Genomic DNA, 12842 nt, shown 5'->3' on the forward strand with positions numbered 1-12842 from the left:
GGTAGGATTAACGTAGCTACGTCTGTTCTAGTCTAAGTGCTTTTCTGTTTAGATGAACTGCTGGACTTCCTCACCGGGGGTGTCTAGTCTACCCTCTTCCTGACCAAGGATGTTTGACCCTTTGATCAGCAACACACACACACACACACACACACACACACACACACACACACACACACACACACACACACACACACACAGGCAAGGTACTCTTTGTTTGTATGTAGACGTCGTATGTTAATGAACCTATGCATATTCATGTAACCTCAATAAAAGGACAGTGTTACGGGAGGACGGACGAGAGCTACTGGGGTCAAGCGAAGGAACGGCGTTTGTCTGGTTCTCTCCCGTGCACGAGTACCATGAAGAAGTTTGCCTACTTGCGTCTTGCTTGCAGTGTAATTATATTGTCTTAACGTTCCAGCGAATAGGTTTATGCTACAAACCTATCATTAATTGGTCCTTCGATGCCGGAGCCCTGGAATCGCATTCACCGAGGGGAGGAGAGGCACGTTGAAAGACTGACGTCAGCCAGGAAGTTCCTGTGGATTCGCGGTCTGTCTTTTCTCCTCGATGAATGACGGTCGGCGGGATTCGGGCTGATATTACACTCTAAGCAATGCCAAGTAAGTTTAAAGAGGCCGACTCTATAACCGTGTCGTTGTGCAGTCTCCGCCACTGTGTGAGGCGTTGAGAAGTTCGCTGCTTTGTGGAGCGATAACTGGGTTTGTGTCCCGAAAAAGAAGTTTTGGTTAAATCGCCCAAGGGTCCCAAGCGTCCGGTGTGTGTCCGGTTTTGAAATCGCCCTGGGTGTGTGTCCCGAGCGTCCCTTCATTGGGTTTTGTCGCGCGAGTGGGTGAGCGTCCCACAGCTGGGTCAGGGTCCCGAGCGGTCCGGTGTGAGTCCGGAGTAGGCCTATTTTGTGTTATTGTCATTTTCGTCGTCGTCTCGTTGTTGTTGTTGTGTGTGCGGAGCAGACCGCGTGGTGTGTGACGTCAGCAGCTGTTGTTGTTATCATGGGTTTCCTAAGCAACCAGGAGTGTGTGGAAAAGGCCAGCCCACATCAGCAGCTGTGCTCTGGTGGGTGGCTTTCCCCCCACCCCTTCCTGACACAAAATGTTAACAGCCTGTGTGCCAGACCATGGACGTAATTGAGGTGGATAGTTGTTAAAAGTAATCTACATTAAGCTTGTGGTTGCTTAAATTCAGTACAATGACATGTGAGGTGAAGTGATATAGATAAATATTTAAACTAATGAAGTGCATAGAGGCACTTGACCTGTGTGGAAGACTGTCGTCTTATTATGAGCCATTGTTGAGATATAGAGCACATCTGTGAAAACAACTAATATGCTCAACCCTGTATGAAACATCTAAAAGTACATGATGGAGAAGCTGAATTGAATATGAAAGTGTAAGACTTTGCCGCTGTGGGCAGAGCAACTACTGTGTGATGTTGCGTTGCAGTTTTTTTTTTCTCTTCTGAGCTGATGAGCAGGCTACACATTATCAGATCGAGAGCTGTCTGAGAACTACTCTAAGAGAGGGAAACAGCACTATGTTAACTGTGATAACTGGAGTGTGCAGCGTTTCCATGAGCAGTTTTCCTGAATCTTGACTCTTGTGTGTGGAGTGTTCATAGCATCAGCATCATGTTTTTGTTTATTTGTTTTGTTGGGTTGGAAATAATTAAATAAACGTGTGATCATGCCTATGGATCACCATGGCACATATCTCCAGCCATATGATTTATTTATGCAGCTGACAAAGTGAGTGTGAATGTGTCTGACATCACAGTGTTTTTGTGCACTGTGCAAAAGTGATTGCCTCTGATTGTGAGTGAGAGCGGTGATTTTGCAGACCACCAGCTATTGTGAAGAAAAAAAAAAAGAGTGAAAAAGAGACAAATTACATTGTAGACGAAGAGAAATAATCATAGGAAAAAGGTTTTGTGTTGATCAGCCGAAAAACAACTACAATGTCATTTTCTGCTTTTAAGAAAGGATTGTTCACACAAACACAGACAGAGAGAGAGAGAGAGATGTGTGTTGATTAAACAGTGATGATAATAATGAACATGTTTTAGTTTGTCACTTTCAGGTGAAAAGCAGACCTGAATCAATTTTCCACATGCAGCAGTCGGAAGAAAGTTATAGTTTAACATCATTGGAAACATGCAGGCCAAGTTTCTGGCTGACTTATTTAAAGCGCAATGTGTATGCGTCTCTCAACCTCACAAGCAAGCAAGCTCTCACCCCTCCCTGAAGACAAGGAATGCAGCTCCAAAGCAATAACATGATAAAGAGACAGCATCAAGTCCTGAGCAAAAAAGTCCCAACAAGCAGCAGCAATGTGGATAAACAGCAGCAGAAGAAGAAAGCAAACCCATCTTCCTGTCTGATTGGATGAATTCCACGGAAGGGCGAGCAAGATGGCGGCGTGAAGAAGAGTTTTTGTTTGAGTTCTCAGCACGAGACACTTATTTGACGTCTTTCTGGCTTTCGGGACTTTTTTGGAGATCAGCGCGCTAAGCTTGCTGGATCTGAGGCCAGGTTCTGCGGCGGCAGCATGTCGAAATGCTCAAAAAGGACTGAGTGACTCGGGCAAGCCACATGAAAGAAATGGACCCTTCATGATGCGTTCAACGTGCCAGCGCTGTGGTGGGAAAGGCTCCATCATAAACACGCCCTGCGCCCTGCGCCGAGGTTCAGGCCAAGAAGAAGAAGACGATGACTTCCAAGCCCAAGAAGGTCGGCCTCAGCGTGGGCGAGCTGATTGTGAAAGCCGTGGCCGCTTCCAAGGAGCGCAACGGCCTGTCTGTGGCCGCTCTCAAGAAGGCTCTGGCTGCCGGAGGCTACGATGTGGACAAGAACAAGGCCCGTGTCAAGACCGCCATCAAGAGTCTGGTGGCGAAGGGCACTCTGGTGCAGACCAAGGGCACCGGGGCCTCCGGATCCTTCAAGATGAACAGGGTTACTGAGACCAAAGCCAAGAAGCCCGCCGTGGCCAAAGCCAAGAAACCGGCAGCAGCTGCTAAGAAGTCGCCCAAGAAGGCAGCGGCAGCACTTCAGACACTAGCACAAAGTCAACCGCATCAGAGGAGGGACAGGACAAAGCTGAAGGAGAAACAGCCTGCTATTGGACTATTGAAGTGGCAGAGGACAATAGTGAGAGTGGCTGTGACTTCACTGTGCATGTGAAGAAAACGTTTGAGGAGAACTGAACAGTTGGAGTTTGACATTTGCCACCTGTGGAGTAAAATGGCAAGAAGAGACAGTGGGACACAGGACAAAGCTGAAGGAGAACTGCCGGCTGTTGGACTGTTGAAGTGGGAGAGGACAACAGAGTGAGAAGACTAGGTGAGAACACATAGGAATTATTTAATGTGGGAAATCAAAATTTGGGTTAGCAAACCTGGGGAAAAGAAAACTGACTGCTTAAGTTGGAAAATTGAGACGGAGTCTGAAACATTGCGAAAATAGAAACATATACAAAATCACACACACACAAGCAGAACATGCATTAACCCTACTAACAATTCCAAACACAAAATGACTCATGAAGACTCATAGCACATTAGTTAAGAAATGATTAAATAATAGCAGAGAAATGTGTAGGAAAGGCAGCTTTAAGAACATGCTCTGCTGGAGATGCAGCTCCACAGACATGCATTAGACCTGCCTAATAACACAAACACATGTAATGAAAATTAGCTTGTTATCTTTCATCAGTGTTACAATAGTGTCAATTTAGCAGACACTTGTTATCAAATGCTGAATTTATCCTAAAGAAAAAAATTGACTCTCCAAGTTGCAGGACAACAATTTAACTTTTGTGGGGAAAAAAAAAATCCTGGTTTGATAAATCAGTGATCAGGCAATAAATTTAGTGTTAAAATGGTAAATTGGGAGAAGCTTCCTGCTTGATTGAGGCAGCATAAGTAATTTACTGTATGAGGGAAATTGTCTTTTGTGATACTATTTTGAACATGCTTTTCTGTCGTCCTGTCAACTTAGTGGGTTAATAGCTGATATGCAAATTAGTTGATTGGTTTTAGATTAATGAAAGGTGACTGAATTCTAGCACGAGTGAATGAGATGTGTTGGAGTTTGTTGTGTGTTGAGTAGAGACTCTAAAACACTGAGTTTCCTGCTTTGATGTGCGAGTGATTCTTGTATTTAGATACACAACTCTGAATACGTCAGAACAAACGTCTTTTGTGAAGTGCATGACAGCATGTCACATGTTTTATGATGAAGGAAAAAGGTAAATTGAATAAAATAGATCTGTGACCTAAATGAGTGAAGAGCACAGACCTGGGGATTAAACTCATAGCTAATAAGGCATTAAGGTTATGTTGTTTTGTGCAGCTGATGGTTGATTTGGAGTGAATCTAGCTGATGATTTTTCTTCTTCTGTTGTGAAGTCGAGCCTGCCGATTAGTATGATGGTATGATAAACCATGCTAATGGTATGATTTACCCTCCTGAGATGAGGAGTTTGTGTCATGACTTAACAAGGCCTTTTTATTTTGATACTTTCACAGTGCACTGAAAGTTTTGTTTGATAATCTCTGTTCTTTAAGCAGATCTGCACGTCGGGAATTAAAAGCGCTACACGTCGTCGAGAAAATTGTGACAAGTGAGTTTTCTCCACATTAATTTGGGCTTTGGAGAAGACCACTTATTATAAGTGTCCCAGCCTAAAAAAAAAAAAAAAAAAAAGGATTCAGCGAGGTAATCCCATCTAAAAGTTCTTTTTCTTTTTGAAATGACGTCATTTTGCTGAGAGTGGAAACTAAATGCGACGATAGGTTCCACTATCAGCAAAGAAAGAAAGAATGAATGCATGAATGAGTGAGTGAAAGGAAAACAAAACTGACTGACTGGTAAAAGCTGACAAAAGCTGACAAGACTTTACTGATGTAACACGACTGTGTGAAGTTGACCCCCGCCTGGCAGGGGTGCAGATGAGTCTGTGTGTGCTTCCCTTTACAGGAGCAGAAAGATGACAGCAACACTCGAGGTTGCGTGATGATTTAACATTTTAAATGCCATTTTCTGTGTCTGTGAATTTACTATGTGTGTGTCATTCACTAGCTTGTGTGCTCACAGAGATAACTGTGACAAAGTATGCATACGCCTGCGCAAGCGCTAACATTTGCATTTTCGTTTTTACAGCATTACGGTTCTTCATGTGTTTGATCATGTGATTTATAGGAATACTGGCTAATGTTTCTCTACTACATGATTTCTGGGTTTATGTGTGAAGAAAACTGTAGTTACAGGCTATATGTTGATGGAGAAATTAATATAGTTTGAGACATACTGTGATGAGACCAGTGTTACTTTTTCCACAGCGAGTGTTAACTTTATGGTGTTTTATGGCACCTCTGGAATGTGGATGGCCGACGCCTGCCCACCAGGATGGTCAATGTGTATTGCTAATGTTTGTTTTTCTGAGACTGCATTTAGAAGATTCAGCTGAAGCGGACAAGTGACATGAGTAAAACAAATAAGAGATTACGGTAATTATGGAATAGTTTATTATGGGCTCATTTGCTGGCCACTTTTGAACCCATAATAATAATATATGAGTGGAGTGACTTTGCTTAAGAGAAGTCACTGATTACATTAATGTTAACAGAGTACATGGGATAATCCATGTCTGAGGTGAATTAGGGTAATAGTTGTAGTTACTGATTTGAGAAAACCTGCACATGACACTTGTCTTGCTGATGTTGAATGCTTATTACTCTTATGATACAATTGTTTACAGGTATGAAGTTTGATTTCACTTCCAGATTTTGCTTTCCTGGCCGTGATGGTGTGTATGCAGGCTCCTGGGAGAGCCAGGTGTTAAGCAAACTTAATATGCAACACACGCTAACATCTTTTATTGCAGGGTTACGGAGCTACTCCGGAGGAGGTGCCCTGATGTTGCCTGGGACATGTTCTAGCTAATCTTTTTCTTTAAGACAGGGATCCAGGTTTGGTGAGTTGACGCATGGGAATGTCCATGCGTCAAGAGGTGGAGTGCAAGGATTAACATTAAACAATGTTTACTATTATTGTTGCAGTGATTTGTGTGATTAGCCGTTTATTTACAAGTATTAAACCTATGCAAGTGGTGCATCCATGTTCAGATGAGGCTTTGATGGCCTATAAGTGAAGTTCACTGAACTAAAGAATGTGGTTTGATGATTGTTGACATGCTCTCCAAATAGAAGTTTTTCTTCTTAGCAAGGAAATACAGGTGCAGCAGTAATCTCCTGAGAAATCTTCAGAGGCCCAGTGAGAAGCGTGAACCATTCCAGGCATAGCTGACAGCCAGGCAGTGGTTGAGGTCAAAGGTCAAGCTGGTTGGGGCCCATCATGAGATCAGACCTTGGAGCCACAGCAAGGACCATGAAACTGCCTGCAAAATAGAGGAGAGGATCGTCCACAAGATGGGAGCTGAGGCCAGGAGAGAGGCTTCAGGAGGATCAGAGATCATCTTCAGCACAGCAGACATCACACAGAGAGCTGTGCTACTGAGCTTCCAGGAGATTTTAAATAAAATGAAAGATTCAATATTGACGCTGAGGAAGACAACTAAGGTGTACGACGTGCTCTGCCTTAAACCTTCAGCAGCGTTGGAACATGAAAACTCGTGGGATGAGGGGAGCGTGCCAAGCTCCATCGACAGCGCAGAAGGAGTTCGGGGATGACATCATGATTCTGTGAAAGCACAGGAACCAGAAGCTATGGTGGTGATGACAGCAGTTTCCTATGAACATCACCTAATGCTGTGTCACTATATTGTGCATACGATGACACTCTGAAGGCTGCTGGGATCATAACAGCAGTAAGACAACTGAACCCTGCACCCTTTCCACAGAGGTGTTTCTCTGCAGAGCGTGGACAATGAAGGAGTCATAAATATCCCCCTCGCAGGATGAAGGCCTGAAGTGAGGTGATGGGAGGCCATAAAACTAGAGTGCTGAGAGGTCTGCAGCTTTGGAAATAGCTGAGACCCATGTTGACAAACAACAAAACTAACTGGTATGTTTGAATGTTTATTCTACATACATTTGGACTCTGGTCCTATGGACAACGAAACAACTAGAAGAGACATTCATGACGCCCTGCAGAACTCAAACCACTCTGCAGAGAGACATGTGATTTGCACACCCGGAGGAAGCATCACCAAGCTGAGATGTTTTTGAAAATGTTACTTTCTTAGTTTCACTATTAAATTAACAATTTCTTTGGTTGCTCGTAAGATGCAGTTTGCCATGAGATGAGCTCAATGAATAGGGTAACTGCTAATACATTTATTAAACTGTGTATCTTTGCAATAATTTAGGGTGATTTGACATATGCTGAGTAAAAAAATGTTTGCATTGAAACTGTCAGACATGAGGTATGCATAACTGGGAACTTTCTAGCATAAAGGTCAAAAACGGGGGAATGTTAGAGTTTGTATTGTTGATTGTTATTTATGCTTAGAAATATTTAACCATAGATGCTTAGAGGTGTATAATCAATTGTGTAGTGATAAGTTGTGTGATCTTTAACAGGCTACAGAGGCTTGGTGTGCATTCCACACTAGAATGCACACCTACATCCTGGGAGCACGGGAAGAGGTCGCATCTTGTTTTAATTGTTTTATGGTAGGATTAACGTAGCTACGTCTGTTCTAGTCTAAGTGCTTTTCTGTTTAGATGAACTGCTGGACTTCCTCACCGGGGGGGGGGGTCTAGTCTACCCTCTTCCTGACCAAGGATGTTTGACCCTTTGATCAGCAACACACACACACACACACACACACACACACACACACACACACACACACACACACACACACACACACACACACACACACACACACAGGCAAGGTACTCTTTGTTTGTATGTAGACGTCGTATGTTAATGAACCTATGCATATTCATGTAACCTCAATAAAAGGACAGTGTTACGGGAGGACGGACGAGAGCTACTGGGGTCAAGCGAAGGAACGGCGTTTGTCTGGTTCTCTCCCGTGCACGAGTACCATGAAGAAGTTTGCCTACTTGCGTCTTGCTTGCAGTGTAATTATATTGTCTTAACGTTCCAGCGAATAGGTTTATGCTACAAACCTATCAGTAACTTTTGTTGCCAACCTTCTTTTTGTGTTATTCTTCCAGAAAAGGTTACTTTTACATGAAGAAATTTTTTTTAAATCAAGATATACCACAACTTCACTTCAGAAATAAGGGCCGAGAGATTTCAAAACAGAACTGATCCAGGCCTTTTAGTGTTTTGGGTGTGGACTGTTTTCCCTGCTCCGTTTGATTCTTGTGCTTGTTTTCATGTCTGAAGAGGAAGACAGGTTAATCATGTGTACGAGAAACAATTTGCTTAATGCAAATTTTCCTGTACCTCTGGGAAGTTTTGCATTAAGTAGATTTGTGTATGAGAACAAAATGTAAATGGAAAAGTGGCAGGATTTGATCTTTAGTTCAGTTTCATTTTCTTTTAATCAGAAACTGAAAGTCACTCAGTCTTGTTGTCATTTCATTAAGAACATGACACCTTTTTGCCCTCAGCAGATTTTCTTATCTATGGCGTTATTTTTGTGCCACTGTTCTGAGCGTAGTAAAAAAAATTTGCAGGCACAAGTGTTTCATTTTGAGGAGAAATTGATTTTGAGCAAAGAAAAGCTTAATTTGTGTGAACAAAATTCACTGTTGCGTGCAAAAAATGTATTTCAGTGTTTGCTATTATCCAAACACACACACAATAGCAGCCCCTTCTGCTCAGTTTTTGCATTTACGCTTGCTCGCAATGTGTTGCTCGCGTTCTCAACATTTCTGCCCGTGTGCATTCAACTCTTTCTGTACACCGTTATATTTGTGCCACAAAACCAGCCAATCTCAAACTTGGATGCAAAAAAATCTGATTGGCTGTTTTGGTCTCCAATAAGCTCGAAATGACGAGATGCAATATCCCACAATGCATTTCCTCCAAAACTCAAATGAGGCAGTGGCAGAGGAACGCATAGTGGCGGAGTTTGAAATATTACTCTTTCTGGATCACAAAATAAACTTTTAAGATATTTTCAGGCAATAATGTTGCTGTGTAAACTTCAAATAACTGCTTGATTTATCAAGACATCACATATTTGCAAAAGTGCTTTTTCAGACCATCTCTGAATCGAGGAGGGGGCCTCTTCCGCCATCTTACAATGCTGTGATTGCAGCCATTCCCCAACTCTAAATATTAAATTAAATAACTTTTAAAGCCACAGATAACTTTTGATGATTATACTGCTGTCATGATCGGCTGTGTGGCAGGCGGGAGGAGGACCCAATCGCAAGATTCACAAACACGGGGATGAACTCAAAAGCAGCTTTATTGCTGACAGGCAGAACATAGGAAATACAGAACTCAACTAAACTGGGAATCAATAAACTAACACTCGTAGGGAGACACAGGGAATCCACACAGCAATGAGGGAGAACGCGACGCCGAACAGAGGGAGACGCAGACAGAAATACACCGAGGAAAGTGGGAACACACGGGGAACACAGCTGACACAGATAACCATAACGAGACAGGGCGGGGTGAACATAACACTGACGGGAGACGGGCAGAGTCAAACAGGAAGTACAGAGGTTCAGACAGGAGGAGAGAGAGCACGGGGAAAACACAGACATAACGGGCAGGGGAAACATGGAATAAAACATAAGGAGAGACGAGGGCTCACAGATACACAGAGGGGCACACAGGGGGTAAAAGCCACGAAGGGAAAACACTTAGGGAACAACACAACAGGGCAACTCAGGAAACATGGCCTAAATAGGGAACAAAATACAAACATACAAGAAAACTAAGAACACTGGGCCAACATGGCCCAGGACCATGACAACTGCTGTAATAAAATCTGTTTCTTGGCAATAATTTTTATAAGCTGTCTTGACAATTTAGCAATTATTAAAGCTCACTGGTGGTTTCATTGTTTATTTTTCTTCCTGTTGGAGTCACACATCTGGATTTCCCAGCACAATGTGATGTAGTTTTTATATTATTTTGTTTTCTTGCTTCCTAATCTGTACTGATTCTAAAAGAATGCGTGTAGTTGATATTGTATACTGTTTAATAAATCTTGAGTGAAAGCAAATATTTATTTTAGTCATAAGATGGAAACATATTTATTATAACCTAGATCTTTTTGCCCTAAAACCACCAAACAATTGCATTTCAGGACCAACATACAGTGGTGTTAGAACGTGTTTGCTCTCTTCCTAATTTCCCATTTTTGTGTTTGTCACACTTCAGTGTTTCAGATCAGCAAACAAATTGAAACATTAGAAAAAAATTATACAAGTAAACACAAAATGGACATACAAGAAAAAAAAACATATCATGTAGGGGGCAAATACTTTTTCACATCACTGTAGTTTAAAACACTCCACAAAAATTACAGGTTACATTATACAGATTGTAAGTTAAATAACATCTTAGCCAGACTGCAAGATTTACATTTCGTTCTAATGTCTGGTTTTACAATACAATAAAACTAAAGATATTTGTGTAAATCTTTTATTATTATTTTTAATCTTTATTATATTTTATTTTTGATGTTTTACATAGTATCAGATTAGCCTCTCGTTTGACACAAAAACTTTTCTTATTTCAGTTGGAGTCCTTTTGTGGTTAAACATGATGTGTTACTGCATGGATGAGTAGTTGAGGGAGCTAAGAACATTTGGAGAAACGTGCAAGTTGGGAAAAACTAATCTTCTCTTGACTCTTATCTTGTAAACCTTTTGGACAGGAATGGCCTCTCACTTTAGAGTAAATAAGGGGTTTCGGTTGTTCACTGGTTTAACAATTATTAAAAATAGTTCTTCTGTCATCTATAAGGGAAACTTGATAACTACATCATCAATAAAAATAAACTCCAGTTTATCTGTAGTCTAAAACATCTCCAAAGATTACACAACAATTGTTATTTCAAATTATTTTTAAACCTTTCCTTCAAAACTATGATAACTGAGCTGCTCTTTGCGCAATTTCATTACACAATATCACTCCCATTGTCAACAGAAATAATAACAAGGAGCAAAAAATTTAAGAAAACCAGGATCACAGTGACAATACTGAATGACAGAGAACATTAGATAGAGATTATAGTTGCAATATCAGGCAATCAGATTGCCTGTGTTCAGCAAGTTGTTCAAGCTTAATTTTTCTTCTGGTTAAATATGGTGTGTTCCAAAAGATATACAGCTTCTTCGCTAAAAGCCAGAAATGTCAATCTGCTTGTCATGGTCCTGATTGTTACCCAGTGTTTTGTGTTTAAGTTCTACTTCCTGATTATTAGTTACTCATGGTTTTGTTCTCTTGATGTTATTTGTTGTTCTGCCTTCTAGTTTAAGTCAGTGTCTTCCTTGTGTTCCATGTGTCATATTCCTTCAGTCTGTCTCTCAGTGTCAAGTCCGTGTCTTTGTGAATTGTCTTTTGTTTCCAGCTTTATTTTGATAGTCCCAGTCCCACGTGCAGTGAGTCTAGTTTTGCTTCCCCTTCTCTCATTAGTTCTAATTTCTCCCAGGTGTGTTTCCATCCTGTCTCCAGTTCCCTGATTATTTACCAGTGTGTATTTAAGCCCTGTGTTTGCTCTGTGTGGTGTTGTACCCTCTCTTTGTGCTGTGGTTCTCTTGTCATGTTTTAAGCCTGTGTTGCCTTGTGTTTAGTTTCCAGTGCCAGTTTAGCTTAGATTGCTGTGATTCCTAAAATCAGACCAAGAGTAAAGTTTATAAAGGGAATATTACAGGTAATTTAAAAAAAAAACAAAAAAACAGCCAAATCCTGGAATATAAAGCCATTAAAATTTGCTTAATATAAACACGTTTCACACACATGAAGCCATTCATAGATCACTCCTAAAAATTATTTTGCTTGGTTTGCTCCTCTGATGCTGTGACAAGGCCACTTCTCCAGAATTGCAAACCATTCAATGGAGAATTTGCTGGTGACTGGTGTTTACACCCTGGCACAGTGGTAGCACAATGCTCTGTATCTGTGAGGTCACAGCGATATGATGAAATGAAACAAACATCAAGATTAACAAATATGTTTGTTGAAAATGTAAGAGAGGCTGAAAAGAACACATCAAAGTACGGAGTAAAATAAGTATCCTTGCTTTCCAGACTTCCTTTGTTTGACATTGTGATTCCTTGTGTGGATTTGTACCCTAATATTTGCACTCAGTTTTAGTTGGTGTGTGTGTCTTTGGTTAAATGCATGTAGGTACAACAGCAGTCTTCACATGTTAAGGCCTGCATCAGCAATGAGCACATCTATATAGTCTTCATAGCTGCTGTTGATATCCCAGGATAGGGATACCATATCATTTGCACAGATAATAACTTGTTTGCATGCATAATAAATGGTGTTGGTGGTGGTTGTGCAAGAGGTTGTTGGTTTTGAGGAAAATTAGGAGTGGGTATTCAAGCTAGTGTGCAAATCACTTCTACCTGCTCCCGGATATCAACAGCAACTTTCTGCCTATGCAAATAAGAAACCAGTTTATTAAAAAAAAAAAAAAAACCTTCAGGGTGTGCTACTTGGCTTCACTCTCCGGTATCTGCATTACTTTCAACACCTTCTGTAACATATCTCCACACATCTAAACTCAAGTTGCTAGAATGATTTTTTTTTCTATTTCTTCTAATCAACATGAAGGTTTAACTGAGTAATGACGCAGTGTTTAAGATCTGCTGTTCTGTTGCGTAACACAAAATATGTCACCATGTGATCTGTGTCAGTGGTGGGAGGGGACTATTCATACATAGTGCAAAATACACAGAAGAAACA

At 41.2% G+C, this 12842-nt stretch overlaps 1 protein-coding gene across 1 annotated transcript; it reads left to right on the forward strand.

Annotated features, from left to right (window-relative positions):
* Positions 1–150: 150 nt before the first annotated feature.
* Positions 151–8043, forward strand: LOC308411177 (histone H1-like). The gene has a single exon (XM_080904961.1). The coding sequence runs from the start codon at positions 2730–2732 to the stop codon at positions 3198–3200; it is 471 nt and encodes a 156-aa protein (XP_080761087.1). The 5' UTR covers positions 151–2729; the 3' UTR covers positions 3201–8043.
* The last annotated feature ends 4799 nt before the right edge of the window (positions 8044–12842 follow it).

This window comes from Rhamphochromis sp. 'chilingali', assembly GCF_963969265.1.
Source record: "Rhamphochromis sp. 'chilingali' genome assembly, chromosome: 15".
In the NCBI taxonomy this organism is placed as follows: domain Eukaryota; kingdom Metazoa; phylum Chordata; class Actinopteri; order Cichliformes; family Cichlidae; genus Rhamphochromis; species Rhamphochromis sp. 'chilingali'.

Bases quoted from the DNA above. Each gene is read 5' to 3' on its own strand.
- LOC308411177 (XM_080904961.1), top strand. From the start codon at position 2,730: ATGACTTCCAAGCCCAAGAAGGTCGGCCTCAGCGTGGGCGAGCTGATT.